The 18,096-nt window shown below is 39.5% G+C and overlaps 1 protein-coding gene across 10 annotated transcripts in view; it reads right to left on the reverse strand.

Moving 5' to 3' along the window:
- Window positions 1-18,096, reverse strand: part of cacna1db (calcium channel, voltage-dependent, L type, alpha 1D subunit, b) — a 122,782-nt gene that overhangs the window by 43,958 nt on the left and 60,728 nt on the right. For all 10 annotated transcript variants that reach the window (XM_067412953.1, XM_067412947.1, XM_067412952.1 and 7 more), the window contains 10 exons: window positions 15,790-15,997; window positions 15,157-15,277; window positions 11,785-11,896; window positions 11,655-11,700; window positions 10,927-10,984; window positions 10,702-10,834; window positions 8,762-8,891; window positions 5,593-5,652; window positions 1,460-1,566; window positions 1,296-1,383 (listed from right to left, as the gene is read on the reverse strand). In XM_067412953.1, the coding sequence (XP_067269054.1) occupies window positions 1,296-1,383; window positions 1,460-1,566; window positions 5,593-5,652; window positions 8,762-8,891; window positions 10,702-10,834; window positions 10,927-10,984; window positions 11,655-11,700; window positions 11,785-11,896; window positions 15,157-15,277; window positions 15,790-15,997 (1,063 nt within the window). The remainder of the gene's footprint in view (window positions 1-1,295; window positions 1,384-1,459; window positions 1,567-5,592; window positions 5,653-8,761; window positions 8,892-10,701; window positions 10,835-10,926; window positions 10,985-11,654; window positions 11,701-11,784; window positions 11,897-15,156; window positions 15,278-15,789; window positions 15,998-18,096) is intronic.

Genomic DNA, 18,096 nt, shown 5'->3' on the forward strand with positions numbered 1-18,096 from the left:
CTGAGCTATGCAAAACCTGAAATATTACGCAGTTAAAAGGGAAAAATGCTTTAAAATGAAAGTGACCTGCTGTCAATAGGGGCACAACTTTAGTAAACACTCCTATGGGTCGTACTTAATCAATTACAATATTGTCGATAGGGGCGCAACTTTAGTAAACGCTCCTATGTGTCGTATTTCATGAGTTAAAATATTGCCGATAGGGGCGCAACTTTAGTAAACGCTCCTATGTGTCGTATTTCATGAGTTAAAATATTGTCGATAGGAGCACAACTTTAGTAAACGCTCCTATGTGTCGTATTTCATGAGTTAAAATATTGTCGATAGGAGCACAACTTTAGTAAACGCTCCTATGGGTCGTATTTCATGAGTTAAAATATTGTCGATAGGAGCACAACTTTAGTAAACGCTCCTATGGGTCGTATTTCATGAGTTAAAATATTGTCGATAGGAGCACAACTTTAGTAAACGCTCCTATGGGTCGTATTTCATGAGTTAAAATATTGTCGATAGGAGCACAACTTTGGTAAACGCTCCTATGGGTCGTATTTCATGAGTTAAAATATTGTCGATAGGGCCACAACTTTAGTAAACGCTCTTATGGGTCGTATTTCATGAGTTAAAATATTGCAGATAGGGCCACAACTTTAGTAAACGCTCCTATGGGTCGTATTTCATGAGTTAAAATATTGTTGATAGGGCCACAACTTTAGTAAACGCTCTTATGGGTCATATTTCATGAGTTAAAATATTGTCGATAGTAGCACAACTTTAGTAAACGCTCCTATGGGTCGTATTTCATGAGTTAAAATATTGTCGATAGGGGCACAACTTTAGTAAACGCTCCTATGGGTCGTACTTAATCAATTACAATATTGTCGATAGGGGCGCAACTTCAGTAAACGCTCCTATGTGTCGTATTTCAAGGAAGTGACACACGACCTATATAGGCGTATTGGTTGGAGGACATGTTGTTCCTATGCCAAAATTAAAACAGTGCACATTTACATTAAAGCCTAAAAGGAATTGTAACAACGTTTCAAAATAGTTTAAACACCGTGACAACACTGCTTGTGACAAAGTCACCCTTGCAAATCCAATTGTTCTTCCTGTCAGAAATAGCACAAGCGCTCGGAGTACATCGGAAACCGGCATTAGACATTATCAGTGATTATAATGGCTTCCGTTTGCGTTTTGAGGCGCTCACGTCTGTACACAGTATTACCCTTCACACAGTTATATATCTGATGAGCTTCACATTACGCTTGTGTCACAGAGAGATAAAAGTGCCTGACTTTGAGTCCTTTGGCTCTGTTGATGGCTCTCAGAGGTCGCAGCACACGCAGGATCCTTAAGATCTTCACCACGGAAATGGCAGACGATCTGCAGACAAAACGCACACAGCAACATGAGACTGACTTCAGACACGCTGGAGGAAATAACCGGGACATGAACGTACTGTATGCCGAAGGAAACGAGAGAGACTCCAACCACCAGCAGATCCAGCAGATTAAAGTAATTTCTGCAGAAAGCTCCTTTATGAAGGAACGCACCAAACGCGGTCATCTGATGAACACAAACACCAGATCTACAATTCTAGCAATAACACATTTCATTTCACACATAATCGGCATAAGATGGAGTAGGTAAGAGGTTTATAATTAGGGCTTGACATTAACTTTTTTGCTCACCGGCCACTGTGTCACTGGCCACAATTTTGCTGTTGTCTATATTAGTGTTGTAGTACTCAAGTCTTGAGATCGATCTTAAAGGGATAGTTCACCCAAAAATGAGCCTGATGTTTATCTGCTGACCCCCCGGGCGTCCGAGATGTAGGTGTGTTTGTTTCTTCAGGAGAACACAAATGAAGATTTTTAACTCAACCGTTGCTCGTATAATGCGTGTCAATGGGGTGTATTTCTATAAGAGTAAAAAACACACAGACATACGCATCCATATCAGGGCTTGACATGAAGCATGTTCGTGTGCTCGAAAATCGTTCATTCACTTGTCCGAGTAAAAAATTTGCATGTCCGGAAAACAGTTCGATGTTTTTTTAATTTTGTGTGTGTGTGTTGTAACTATAATTTATTCTGAAGCAATATTCTCGCCAGTTTTCAATCAGCTTTGACATATTTAAATCTGCATACTTGTGAATTGTAATTTTTTTATTGAATCATTTCAAATTTGTGATATTTTTACCTTTTATTAAAGGGCATTTCCCCCCTAATCTTATTAAATATAGGCTATGCTTCAGGTTTAACTTTATATTGTTAAATTTGATCAATACATTAAACTAAATTAAGACACTATAAGGGCTGTTAACAATAAAGTTAAATAATTTACACTGAAAAATTACAACTGCATTAAATAATGTTTTGAGATGTGTAGTTTTGAATAGACACATAAGAAATGTTGGAAAGTATGTTTAAACATGACACTAAACCTCCAGTAGGTGGCAGCAGGTGGCCGTCTTAACGAGTGAGTCATTGGACCCTATTTTAACGATCTGAAACGCAAGTGTCAAAGCGTGAAGCTCAAGTATCTTTGTGGGCGGGTCTCGGCGCTGTTGCTATTTTCCCGGCGGGATAAATGGCTCTTGCGCCCGGCGCAAATCTAAAATGGGTTGGTCTGAAGTAGCTTCATTATTCATAGGTGTGGTTTGGGCGTAACGTGAATAAACCAATCAGAGCGTCATCCAGCATTCCCTTTAAAAGCAGCTGCGCAAGTTCCCTTATGGATCGCTATTATTATGGCGGATTTACCAGACGCACGCCAGGAGCGGTTCACAGCCGAGGAGACTGATGTTCTTGAAGAGCAGCCCTAACGAAACAAAAATATATTGCAGTATATTGGAAAATTTCATGTAATACATTAGGCAATATATTCACATATATGGGAATTAATATTTATATCTTTCAATATATTGCAATATATTGAAAGCGGCAATCATTTGTATATTTTGCAATATATTACATGAATATATAATATATTTTATAATACCATCAATATATTATTCCATATATTTACAATATATTAAAATATATTTCAAGTAATATATTGGTAAATATATTTTCCTTTCGTAAGGGAGTGAAAGACAGAGAAGTTGTGTTGTATGGGGATGGGAGAAACCCACACACAATAGCGTCGGTTAAACAGTTTTTCAGTTTTTCAGTCGATTTTTTTTCCTGGTTCTTGACAGACAAACCAATTTGTCAGATGTCCTTATATACAGATATGTCTTGCCACTATTGGGCAAACAGGTCTGATCCTTAATTACTACAGTTAGCCTGAATAATTTGTAAGCTAGGTTTATGCCTATTTTTTCACATCTCCGTGGCACATCACAATGATTTCCGTCATCTCGTGTTAATATTTTTTTAGTGTAACAATTTATGATTTGCAAAAATAACTGCTGCATCTGTGTAGATTACATGAGCGAAGTGTATGCGCGTTGTGCACGCTATACATTATGGTCAAGCATGTGCCCTTAAAATAGCATAATGAACAACGCGCAGCGCGCCGCTGACTTTAGACTGGGGTTTTTTCTGGTCAGTGGCGCAACTGTTTAACGGAACAGCAGAATAGCACCAGGGATTGTTTGCGCCGGAACACGCCTCGTTTTTTGCGCTGAACCGCCCAGGGAGCGCAAGTTCATTCACTAGTTTAGCGACGTGCTTCTGTGGAGGGAAAAGCGCGCTTTGCGCGGGTGCAAAATAGGAATGACACATGCGGCGGTGTACAAAGTCAAATGCGCTGGGTGCAAGATAGGGCCCTTTGAGTCGTTTATTCAAACGATTCATTCAAACGCTGAATTGTTCGCGTTGCGGTTCTGCTGTGTGTGAACGATTTTCGCTGCTGAAATCGAATGAAAGCACTCAATATAGCATCTAAAATGTAAGTGACTTTAAGTGAATGTTAATGTAAGTGAATGTTAATTAGTTGTTTATGAAACTGTCATATGAAATCAGTGTCATTTTCAGTTGTAATGGTATTCAGGAAACAGCTTAAAAGCTCCAGTGTTGTAATTTCTCCTCGAGAGGCTGCATGAGCGTCATCAGCGCGACCTTATTATCGTCAGTTAATATTATTATCCACTATCGATCGCCACTTACACTAAATTAATGCACAACCATTCTTGTATTTTGGTGATTCACTAGTTATTTTTTGTTTTAATCAGGCTCTTGTCCGTCGGGCAAGTAAAATTCTTTTTCACTTGTCCCTTCAAAAAATCCACTTTGACAAGCGGACAAGCGTTAATGTCGAGCCCTGCATAGTATTCCCAATGCCATTACTTCCACAGAGTAAGGTCAAAATACCGACATGATCATAGATATATATACATAGATCCCTCATTTGACCAATCTGTGCAGCCACTAATGAGGATTCTATATTTATATCTATGATCGCGCTGGTATCTTGACCTCACTCGACGGAAGCAATGGCATTGGGAATACTAGGTGAGATTCGTCTGATATGAGGTAAAAAGTACCACAAATACTGTAGTGTTTCTGGCAGAAAGTGATTGTTGAAATAGGCCTATTTAGCTCTGATAAGGTTGTGTGTAAAGCTCCTTAATCGAGACAGAGAAACACTAACAGTTGCTTATCTGAAAAGAAAATAAGATTTTTTGGTGTAAATATAATTTATACTCTAGCATTATTATCATCAGCTGTGAAATATTTAAATCTAGCATATTTTGTGTATGAGCCCATACAGTAGCCTAGTGAAATACATACCCATATTGTCATGTGATTTGACTGTTTATTTTATTAAATATCAAACATCTAAAAGGTGTGCATCATACCTGACACCTAGATGAACACTTTACAGTTGGTTTTATACAATCTTCCAATGCTATTGAAGTTAGAAACGTGGCGTACATAACTTTAGAGACGGTCCCTAAATTCACGAATATCGAACGACCAACGTCAAGCCAACCTAATGCCAGTCATATCAGATGAAAACCAGCGTTTCAGCAATGACTAATCTGAATGACTATGATTATAAGACATTGCATTCATAAACTCAACAGAATCGCGTGTGATTGGTTATAAACATAAACAGTGTTGCACAGCTAGATCTTTACGATCATCACAGAGTCTATTTTTGAGTGTCCCTAAATCTCGGTTGAAGTCAAAAGGAGATCGTGCTTTCTCTGTGGCAGCGCCGCGCCTCTGGAATAGCCTCCCTCTGCATATCAGATCCTGCGACTCGTTAGAACGGTTTAGACTATTGTTGAAAACGCATCTCTTCTCTATCGCTTACAACTGCCCATAAGGGCTGGGATTTGGAGATGTGTCCTGTCCTGAGTGTTTTGTCAAAGTTTGATTAGTGGTGTTGAGAGTGTAAAGCACTTTGGTCAGCTTATGTTGTTTTTAAATGTGCTATAGAAATAAAGGTTGTTGTTGTTGTTATAATGTGCAAAGTGATTATAACAGATGCCTTTTGAGAAGACTACAATAAAATTGGCTAGTTGGAGTGAGTGTGTTACGCGCTGAAATACACACGCAACTGGGGGGTGTTAATGACAAGCCCTGGTTATAATCATGTTGTATAGCGTGCAAATGGAAATAAGACAGGAGTCTTTACCTTCAACAAGATCTCCACTGCAAATATAGCGGTGAAGGCGTAGTCGAAATAACCCAGAACCTGCACAGAGCAACACGACACATGAAGAACTCGCATTGAGATCTAGTCAGTTCAGGTCTCTTTGATTTCTACAGCGCCTCACAATCCCTGAAGTTTCAAAGCTTTAATGCCTTTAAGTTAACAGACCAATTCAAAAAAGTATGGGTAACACTTTACTTAAAGCCCTTGTGTATAATGCATTTTAAAAGTATTATTATTATGCCTTATAATGCACCTGATATCATGAATAATTGTAACCAGTGATTATACATTATAATATGTACAGTCTTGTTCAAAATAATAGCAGTACAATGTGACTAACCAGAATAATCAAGGTTTTTAGTATATTTTTTATTGCTACGTGGCAAACAAGTTACCAGTAGGTTCAGTAGATTGTCAGAAAACAAACAAGACCCAGCATTCATGATATGCACGCTCTTAAGGCTGTGCAATTGGGCAATTAGTTGAAAGGGGTGTGTTCAAAAAAATAGCAGTGTGGCATTCAATCACTGAGGTCATCAATTTTGTGAAGAAACAGGTGTGAATCAGGTGGCCCCTATTTAAGGATGAAGCCAACACTTGTTGAACATGCATTTGAAAGCTGAGGAAAATGGGTCGTTCAAGACATTGTTCAGAAGAACAGCGTACTTTGATTAAAAAGTTGATTAGAGAGGGGAAAACCTATAAAGAGGTGCAAAAAATGATAGGCTGTTCAGCTAAAATGATCTCCAATGCCTTAAAATGGAGAGCAAAACCAGAGAGACGTGGAAGAAAACGGAAGAAAACCATCAAAATGGATAGAAGAATAACCAGAATGGCAAAGGCTCAGCCAATGATCACCTCCAGGATGATCAAAGACAGTCTGGAGTTACCTGTAAGTACTGTGACAGTTAGAAGACGTCTGTGTGAAGCTAATCTATTTTCAAGAATCCCCCGCAAAGTCCCTCTGTTAAAAAAAAGGCATGTGCAGAAGAGGTTACAATTTGCCGAAGAACACATCAACTGGCCTAAAGAGAAATGGAGGAACATTTTGTGGACTGGTGAGAGTAAAATTGTTCTTTTTGGGTCCAAGGGCCACAGGCAGTTTGTGAGACGACCCCCAAACTCTGAATTCAAGCCACAGTACACAGTGAAGACAGTGAAGCATGGAGGTGCAAGCATCATGATATGGGCATGTTTCTCCTACTATGGTGTTGGGCCTATTTATCGCATACCAGGGATCATGGATCAGTTTGCATATGTTAAAATACTTGAAGAGGTCATGTTGCCCTATGCTGAAGAGGACATGCCCTTGAAACGGTTGTTTCAACAAGACAATGACCCAAAACACACTAGTAAACGGGCAAAGTCTTGGTTCCAAACCAACAAAATTAATGTTATGGAGTGGCCAGCCCAATCTCCAGACCTTAATCCAATTGAGAACTTGTGGGGTGATATCAAAAATGCTGTTTCTGAAGCAAAACCAAGAAATGTGAATGAATTGTGGAATGTTGTTAAAGAATCATGGAGTGGAATAACAGCTGAGAGGTGCCACAAGTTGGTTGACTCCATGCCACACAGATGTCAAGCAGTTTTAAAAAACTGTGGTCATACAACTAAATATTAGTTTAGTGATTCACAGGATTGCTAAATCCCAGAAAAAAAAAATGTTTGTACAAAATAGTTTTGAGTTTGTACAGTCAAAGGTAGACACTGCTATTTTTTTGAACACACCCCTTTCAACTAATTGCCCAATTGCACAGCCTTAAGAGCGTGCATATCATGAATGCTGGGTCTCGTTTGTTTTCTGACAATCTACTGAACCTACTGGTAACTTGTTTGCCACGTAGCAATAAAAAATATACTAAAAACCTTGATTATTCTGGTTAGTCACATTGTACTGCTATTATTTTGAACAAGACTGTATGTATTCATTAAACACACCTTTAGAAAGTATAATGCAATAAAAAAAAAAACAGAATCTGCAGATATTATAATGCATTTTAACGTTAGTTACAATTATTTATGAATAGTTATAATGAATTATCCATGATGGCTAAAAAAAGAAAAAATATCAGTAAGACTTTAGTACGGGGAACACATATTCACTATTATCTGACTTCTGCCTCAATAAACTCCTACTTTACTGCTTATTAATAGTTAGTAAGGTAGTTTTTGTAGTGTTTAAGTTTAGTTATTGGGTCGGATTAAGGGATGTAGAATAAGCTCATGCAGAATAAGGCATTAATATGTGCTTTATAAGTACTAATAAACAGACAATATCCTAGTAATATGCATGATCATAAGCAAACAGTTAATATGTCATAACTGAACCTTAAAATGAAGTGTTACCAAAACTATCTTATGTAATTTAACTAATCTAGTAAATGCATTTTGATTTAAGAATATTTCGATATTTGGACTGGAAACAAGAAAAATACTAGATAAGAAGAGCATTTTTTGCAGTGTAACAGACTACTAATACTCTAATGAGAGTTAGCTGACATGTAGTTGGAAAGTTAGTTAGTAAAATATCTTAAGTGAACCATCGAAACCTGATCCAAGAAATAATTATTCCATCAAATGTGATCATGAAGAAAATGAGCTTCATGAATCTAACTGATGCTGCGTAACTAGAGAAAAACTTCCACAATATTAAGCTCTTCTTATTTAGATTTTTTGTCTTGTTTCCAGTCCAAATATCTAAATATTCTTAAATCAAGATGCATTTACTAGATCAGTAAAATTACATAAGATATTTTTTATTGTTTTCTGGGCGAAAACATCAAAATGAAGTGAGTTTTTGCTTAAAGCAGGCAAAATGATCTGCCAATGGGGTGAGAAAAATAATCTTATTTCTGTTTGAGACGGAAACAAGAAACAAGATTTCAATCAGAAACAAGATTATTTTTCTCACCCCATTGGCAGATCATTTTGCTTTAAGCAAAAACTCACTTCATTTTCATTTTATTTTCAAAAAATGTCATTTTACTGATCTAGTAAATGCATCTTGATTGAAGAATTGTTAGATATTTGGACTGGAAACAAGACAAAAACACTGAATAAGAAGAGCATTTTTTGCAGTGTGTGTATTTCATCCTATTAAAAAGAACAGATGTCATGGGGTTAGTGTTTTTCTTGTCTGTCTTACGATGTTTCTGGCAGAGAAGTTACGGATGGGGTCCTCGGCCGCCAGCGAGACGGAGCTCAGCATGATGAAGATGAGGATGAGGTTGGTGAAGATCTGATGATTGATGAGCCGATGACACGCCACACGGATCCTGCGTTACAGACAGAGGTCAGACGGACGGGAGTGTGTGTGAGAATGAATGTGGACAGCAATGCAAAAGCTGTCGTCAAGTACGCTGCACTATACTCTATGCATACACAGAAAAACCTCCTGTGTATCATAAACGCACCAGATTTGAAGAGCTGGAAGTCAAGAAGAATTACTTCAGTCTGATCCTCAGCCTTGCACTGCAAAAAATGCTTTTCTTACTTAGTATTTTTGTCTTGTTTCTAGTCCAAACATCTAAACATTCTTAAAACAAGAAGTATTTACTAGACAAGCAAAAGTAATTGTCTTGTTTTGTTAAAAAAATAACTCAAAATGAAGAGAGTTTTTGCTTAAAATAAGATAAATAATCTGCCAATGGGGTGAGAAAAATAATCTTGTTTTCTGTTTGAATTAAAATTATTTTTCTCACCCCATTGGCAGATTATTTATCTTATTTTAAGCAAAAACTCTCTTCACTTTGAGTTATTTTCTCACAAAACAAGACAATTACTTTTGCTTGTCTAGTAAATGTTTCTTAATGTAAGAATTGTTTGATATTTTGACTAGAAACAAGACAAAAATACTAAGTAAGAAAAGCATTTTTGCAGTGTATACACTGGTTCAAACATTTCAAGTATATTGAAAAAAACTATACTTGTAATATTAATCACATAAAATGGCACTTAAGTGCACTTAAATAGAGTTCACCTTCACGACTGACACTTTTAAGTGCACTTTGTAAAATGGTTTATTTCAAATCATTATTTTAATAATCTTTTGTCATGCTTTAAAGTATAATTATTTTAATGTGTTTTTTTTAACATACTAAAGCACATGTAAAGTACTTGATTTTAATCTGTAGGTAACTTTAAATGTGCTAGTTGTAATTACAAATACGTTTAAATGCATGACATACAAGCGCCAAAAGAAATAACACTATTTCTCTTTAGTTTTGCCATAAATGCTTGTCAGTGCATTCAGCGGCACACTTTAACCATATTTCAGAAATAATTTAACTATTTCATTGTATGTAAAAGAGCAGCGTGAACATTGTGCTAAACACTGTATCCACTGAAGAAACTTCTTGCACAAAATGTTGTTCTCTTTGTATTTGTTTTCTGCATTTTCACGTCTGCTGTAGCTTCAAGTGAGAAATGACGAGAACTTTCACCTTTCAGCGTGACAATGATCCAAAACACATCTAAATCAACAAAAGAATGGTTCAACGGAGAGAAAAAAACGAAATAACTTATATAGTGATGGGCCAAAGCTTCGAACCGTTATGAATCAGCGAATCGATTCATGATTCGGATCGCCAGAGTCACATGATTTCAGCAGTTTGACTCACGATCCGAATCATGAACTGATTCACTGACTCATAACGGTTCGAATCATGAATCGATTCACTGACTCATAACGGTTCGAATCATGAATCGATTCACTGACTCATAACGGTTCGAAGCTTTGTTTTGAAATCGGCCATCACTATATAAGTCGTTATTTAGTGTTTTTTGCGCACTAACTCTATTCTGGCCTCTTCATCAATGATTGTCGAGCCGCTGTAGTGAGATGGGCTTTGTAACGACGTCTTTAGTGCCTTTATGGGTCTTGAGAGAGGAAATGACATTGGTGTCAATGAAGGCCTTTCTGAGCCATCGGATTTCAACACTAATATCTTCATCTGTGTGAGAAGAGGAGCGGAGGTCTGACGGCTGGCCAACCACAGGAGGAATTAATCACACAATTTACATTTGGAGTGAACTAACACTTTAACAAAACTGGAAAATCTTTGCAAAGAAGTGTGTGTGACGTACGGGTTGGAGTTGCTCAGGATGAAGAAGGCGCTTCCCTCTGGGATGGGTGGAGTCTTTTCTCTGAGGCTCAGCTCTGACAGTCTCTGGGGCCGCGGCCGTGATGACACCTCGGGCTCTTCTTCCTCATCCTCGTCTACACACACACACACACACACACACATCACAGCGATCAGCTGACATCACCGGGGCTCAAGTGATGAGGGGTAAATACTATAAGAGGTTCACCTGAGGAGTCAGTCATTTCCTCGGCCTGATCCTGATCGGTCTCCTGATCACCAGACGTCTGCAACGAAAGCACCTCAGTAATAGTGATAATGCACAGCAAAAAAAATAAATCTTACTTATTATTTTTGTCTTGTTTTCCAGCCCAAATATCTAAACATTCTTAAATCAAGATACATTTACTTGAGCAGAATTAAACAGAACCGTTACAGTACCTCCACCTCCACTACACTACAATGTCTTACTTAGTATGTTTGTCTTGTTTCTAGTCAAAATATCTAAAAATTCTTACATTAAGAAACATTTACTACACAAATAAAAATGATTGTCTTCTTTTGGGAAAAAAATAACAAAAAATGAAGAGAGTTTTTGCTTAAAATAAGATAAATAATCTGCCAATGGGGTGAGAAAAATAATCTTAATTCAAACAGAAAACAAGATTATTTTTCTCACCCCATTGGCAGATTATTTATCTTATTTTAAGCAAAAACTCTCTTCATTTTGAGTTATTTTTTCCCAAAACAAGACAATTACTTTTGCTTGTCTAGTAAATACTTCTTGTTTTAAGAATTTTTAGATGTTTGGACTAGAAACCAGACAAAAATACTGATAGGTAAGACTAAAACTAATTCTTGTAAGTAAGAAAAGCAAGTCAGCTGTTCGTGATCACACAAAGTGATTTTGTTCAGATGACTTATTCCAGGGAGCCATGTCATGTAAATATCACCCACCTTAACGTTTCCCTCGTCACCGTCTTTCTTGAATACACTCATACTCCTGCACAAACCACAGTGTGTGTGTTAGCAGACATTACTCAGTGTCTGAAGGAACTCTTCTCAGGGCATCAGAGACGAGTGTTACCTGCTCTTCCTCCTCTTGTTCCTCTTCTCCTCCTCTTTCTGGGCCGAGTTCAGACTTTCAGCGTCTGCCAGGTTATCCACAGCAATGGCCAAGAAGACGTTCAGTAAGATGTCTGATCAGATGTGTTAAAGAATCGATATTCATAAAACCAAAGATATCCAATGGACCGCTGAACGTGATGTGCAGTCCTGAGTACTCGAGGAGTTTCCTTCAAACATCTGTGCCATTAAAACCGTTGCGTCATTGTTCAACAAAAACGTGAAAACACTGAGTTAAACCAAAGAGTAAGCATTTTAAGCCAAGTTAACATCAAGCAATCACGTTTGAATGATAAACCTGGTCAAACTGTGGTAAATCCAGATTAGTTCTTAAAATAAAGTGAACAAAATAGAAATAAAATATGTTTTTGAGTGTACTTTAAATAGGCAAAAAATATACCTTTAGGTGTACAACAGCTTATCATTGGCACAGGACTCTCAAATGGACATCTTTGCAATTTATTTACCCTAAGAGATAGTAACTGAAGAGTACATATTATTACTCTAATGTACTTACATTCACATTTTAGGGTTAGATAAGGTCCAAAGTTGTCTCTTTAAGGGTACTGCCTCAATGCTCTCGTGGGTAAGTGGATAAATAAAATAAAAATAAAAATAATAATAATAATTAAAAAAAAATCATAATAATACTAATAATAATAATAAATAAAATGATAAATAAAATAATAAATAAATAAAAAATAAATAAAAAATCATCAGGAAAAATTTGCAAGATTTTTATTTATTTATTTTTATTTATTTATTTTTTAAAAAACAGTAACATTGTAAAATATTATTACAATTTAAAATAAAAAGTTCTAGTTTTAAAGTGTAATGTATTCTTGTAATCAAAGCTGAAATTATCATCATTACTCCAATCGTCAGTGTCACATGATCCTTCACTAATCACTCTCATACGAGGATTCGGATCATGTGACACTGACGACTGGACTCCATGATGCCATCGCAGGAATACATTACATTTTAAAATGCATTAAAAATAGAAGACTATTATTTTGAATTTAAAGGGGTGGTTGCATGCACTTTAGTTAGTGTGTGATGTCGCTGCTTGAGCATAAACAGTCTCTGCAAAGTTACAGCGCTGAAAGTTCAATGCAAACAGAGATATTGTCTTTTAAAGTTACGGCAGTTTATTGCCTACAAAAATGGCCGGTTTGGACTTCAACGAGCTTCTTCCTGGGTTGGTGACATCATAAACCCTCGCTAGTCTCCGCAGATGTGACTTCTGCCCGTAATGGGAAGGGGCGTGGCCTTAACCTGTGCTTGGCACTTCAGCCAATAAAAATACAGGAAACTACATTTGGCCATCTAACCCATAGACATAATATACGTAGATGCCCCATAGACTTACGCTGCCTATTGGAGCAGACCAAGCCTGCAGTCTCCCTCTCATTTACTGAAGCTTTCGCGCCTCCATCGGACCCGGTGGCCGGTCCCAGTATAGCCGCCCCTCTGTGTTTTCTAATGGACGCGAGACAAACTAAATAATAAAATTACACTTCAAAAAATTTTCCCCAAAGTTAGTTTATGTCATTGAAGGCAGTTATCATCACGATGATTTCATTTCAGGTGTTCGTTTTAAAAATAAGTCTAGTTTGAGTTAGTTATTTGATGCTATAAAAACGGGGGGTGTGACGTCACGATTGACAGCCAAGACTGACGGCTTCTCTGAGTGAAGTTGTCACTGAGGCACTAATGGACTTTTTTCGAAATTTTTGGGAGCAGATTAGAGCTTTAGCTTTAATTTCTACATTTCCATAACTGTTTATTTCACACCAACATAATTAATTGTTCTGCATCTGCGAGAGTGTGGGCGGGCTTTTGATATCGCAGCTGCACTTCCTGCTCTACTTCCTGCGCTCTACTGCGCAACTCCGGTCCCGAAATCGCTACTGCGCAGACTCGGTCCCAAGATGTCCGCGCCGTGCAGGCCGCCTGAAAGCTTCAAATCTGCCAAGCGGAAACGGATGATGTCGAGTCGTCCATATTTTTTTACGGTCTATGGAGCGGACGTATCAGCGCGGCGCCATCTTGGATGGGTCCCCAATGCGCCGCCCCCCGCATTTTTTTCTACTGAGGAAGATGTATTCTCAACTACAATGATCATAACTCCCCGAGTTTTTACCGGATTTTCACACGGTTTGGTTTGTTACAAACTGCAGAGACTTAGTTATGATACAGGACGCTGTCACACATTGAACAATTCTGCTTTCATGTAGAAAGACTTTGTATTACGAGCTTTAACTAAGACATATGGTAGACTATGACATATTGATAAATGTATAAATTAATGAATTTTATATATTTTTTATATAGAAACCAGTTTGATTGTTCATTTGAATGTATTTCTCTCACACACTCACACAGGCATATTGATAAATGTATAAATTTATGAATTTAATATTTTAATAAAGAAACAAGTTTGATTTTTCACTTAGATTTATTTCTCTCTCTCTCTCTCACACACACACACACACCTTCTGTAACACATACAAGCGCTCATATATACTGTACCAGCTCTGAATTATTCTTTTGTAAAGGCCTAAAGTAAACTTCCTAACTCCAGGTCATTCCAGCATCTTCCATTACCCTGTCAGGCTTGCAACTGGGACTGCGGAGCTGAAATCCTTTAAAAAGAACAGTTTTGCACAGCTTCTTGCGTATGCTTGCACTCTGTAACTCCAGGGTAGTTAATTTTGCGATGTGTTGCAGCCTTACTTTGTAAAATAGGCCTACAGACACCACAAATGACACAAGCATGAAATGATAATGATGTATAAATTGTAAAATAACCTAAATTATTGTTCAATCTTACTTGTGAAATGTAATCCCATGCGATCTGGTATCAATATTGCGTTATTGCAACCGTAAGCTGCATAAAATACGGGCATAATTGCTCGCTCTCCAATGACTCTGAATGCTAGCGTTGAGTGGAGAGACCCAACCAATATGGCGGCGACGCGGGATCACGCTCCAGCACGTCATGGGGTGTCGTATATAATGTCTATGATCTAACCAATCTAAGACCATTGCGTTTTTCAGAGGGAGGAGCTTCATAGAAGCAGGAAGCAAACGAGCCGTTCAAAGCACAGACAGCAGTGTGGAATAAAGGGAGAATAAAAGAAAAATACAGCGATAAAAAAAGAAGCATTAAGACATGTTATACTGCGCGCCATAAACACAACCAAACCTAGAAAGAAACCACGGAACCACCCCTTTGATTGTGTTTCACAATATTACTGTTTTAATTGTATGTTTGAACAAATAAATAAACTTGTTTTATCAGAAATGTGCTGAACAGAAGGAAAGATACAGTTTCCACAGATGAAGAGGATGATGAAGTAAATGCAGACGAGCATGCCTGAGGAAGAAGGCCCTCCGTACGCCATGATCCCATCATACATCACTGTGTTCCAGTCCTCACCCGTCAGGATCTGATCACAAACACACACCAAACATTTACATATTCACACGTGTGTGTTTGACACAGCATGCAGGGGCAGGAACCTATTGCACAAAACTAGGATAAGGGATTAAGCCGGGATATCTTGGTGAACCTGGCTTAATTTATCCGCTAATATACAGTTATCTTTCGTTATCGTTATCGTTCTTGGTGTGTGTGTTCAGGGTACGTTTGCATGACAGCGGTGCACAAAATTTTGCATACAGATGTCAAGATCACCAAGATATCCCGGCTTAATCCCTTATCCTAGTTTTGTGCAATAGGCCCCTGGACAGATGTGCGTGGGCTCCGTCTCAAACAGTTTCTTGAAATATAATACATGCTGTAATAATATCCAAACAACTGGAAACTGACTATACATCAACTTCTGATTGTATCAGACTGATATTACACTCACTCTCTCTCTCTTTCTCTTTCTCTCTCTCTCTCTCTCTCTCTCTCTCTCTCTCGCTCGCTCGCACGCACGCACGCACACACACACACCTGAAACACAGTCAGCAGAGCTTGAGGGAAGTTGTCAAAAGTGCTTCGTTTGGTAACCGTCTCGTCGAAGTTGAACTTGCCGCCGAAGAGCTGCATGCCGAGCAGACTGAAGATGATGATGAAGAGGAAGAGCAGCAGCAGCAGAGATGCAATCGACTTCATGGAGTTCAGCAGAGACGCCACCAGATTACTCAGAGACGCCCAGTGCCTACACACAACCACAAACATATTGAGTTATTTGTCCTATTTGCCCGCTTGATACATCCTATCTGACGACTGACACATCAAACACATCATCAGTGACGTCAGAGAAATCCTTCCAGCGTCAGAGTCGGCCATGTTGTCCTCAATGAGTGTGTTTACATGCACACCAGTAAGCTGAACTCACAAATATCCGCTTATTGAAATAACCAGTTTTCCCCGTTTACATGCAAACCAGTAAACTGACAATGCAAGTAAACTGTGTTTACATGAATTTATTAATAAACCGGGTTATTTCCTTGTAATGACATCAAAAACAATAATGTCCGTATCTGACTCAGAGTATTTCAAATGGTACGTCAGTTGTGATCCCTCCACAGTTCCAGATGCAGCGTTTAGACTGAACCTCTTCTACTTCTGCTGACTGAGATGGGAACACATCTTTACAATGCTCTGGGTCTTACAAGAGTCTGTGTTTGGGATATATGTCCTTATTTCATGCAAAACACTCGCTCGCTCTGTCTGGATGCATTTAAATCTGCTCTAAGTTTGCGTGTTTGTCACCTATCACACGTGGACTTCAATAAGCCGACAGAAAGCAGGTTCCCTTTCGAAAGAGAACTCGCGCTGCGTCAGCTGACGCTACGGGGAACGCCTCCAGTGTGACAGGTGTCTGAACTACTGTCAAATCACGGCAATCCTATTGACCGGCGACAGCCTATGATTTCATTAAGGTGCGACCAGGAACAACGATGTTTCATTTAGATGGCAGGGCATACACGGCAGCGGGTCAGCCTGGTGCTACTTTATACGCCATGTCGGTGTTACAAGCGTACAAGGAGAATCTGCTGAGGGATCTCAATCAGTGGGATGAGGAAAAATAACCCTGACGCGCTGCGCAGACATGCGCCATACCAGCAATAGCAAGGCCTGAGGGCCAGTGTCACCAAAACGCGGGTGGCGGTGTCTGAGGACCCGCATACCGCTGAGATCCGGGTCCCAGGCAGGCCTGAGGGCCAACATCGCGTCCCGTGCTCCCCATGGGCAAGGGCGGGGCACAAAGAGGCAGACTCCCATAGAAGAGGAAAGGTGTATCACAACAGGGCTGGCACAGATGACATGTCCTTCCCTTGTTGGTGAGTTAAGAATTACCACTACTTTTACTCCTCTTCTTCATCGACTCCCCAGGCACTTCTTACATCCGGCCTGGGGTGGGGCCGAGACGATGATACTCTAGGTCCCGCCTGGCTGGTCTGTGAGAAGCGCCCCCTCAGGCGGTTACGCTCCTAAGCATGCATACTGTGGGTAAAGCTTATGCGTGGACATCATCGCGCCAGAGGCGAGCTGGTAAGTCCCCCTTGTGAGGGAAACATTAATTCTTGATGTTGTGTGAGACTTCATGCTCCCCGCCGAGGGTTTGGGGATCATGGGATCGCGGAGGACACCATAGGGCCTTGTACTTCCCCTGTTCGGTGGCTAGAGCGATTTTCTAAGATGCCATTATGTGGTCTGTTTAGAGCTAGCTCCACTAGTAGAGAATGCGCTGTGTGAAACAGTTATTGCCTCCTCTCTGTGTGAAGCCAGCAGTTGAGGCTGCCGCTCATTCCCACGGGAATGTAGCGTTGTATTAGGCTAATTTGTTTCTCCTAGTTGTACAGGGAAACTCTTAGCCACCCCAGGGTAAAACGGTTAGCGTTGTCCCTCGTGGAAGGTTATAGACGGGAGGGTGAGTTAGGCTAACGCATGAACTACAGATCTTTGTCCAGCCTCGCGGGGCTCGGACAGGGTATTTCTGAGGGGTTTTTGCCCTTTCGAGCCTCAGGTGATACTTGTGTGCAGGTTGGCCCTCTCCAGGTTGGCCCTCTCCGCATCTGTTGGCCAAGGCTGTTGTTTTGCAGGGTTTGGTTATTTCGCATCCCTAGTCAGCCTCCTCTAATGTTAGAGTCGTCCGGCCAAGGCCCGCCCCCTTTCTCTGCGATCAGGGTTCTTAGTAATGCAGGTTGGTGTGAAGCAGAACAATAGCGACTTAGCAAGTGGTCGTGGGGCCGGGTTTGACATTCCCCGCTTGAGCGCGGGCAGGCTAGTTTTGTGTAAACCCCGCTTTCC

The sequence above is a fragment of the Pseudorasbora parva genome, chromosome 13, assembly GCF_024679245.1.
Source record: "Pseudorasbora parva isolate DD20220531a chromosome 13, ASM2467924v1, whole genome shotgun sequence".
Taxonomy (NCBI): domain Eukaryota; kingdom Metazoa; phylum Chordata; class Actinopteri; order Cypriniformes; family Gobionidae; genus Pseudorasbora; species Pseudorasbora parva.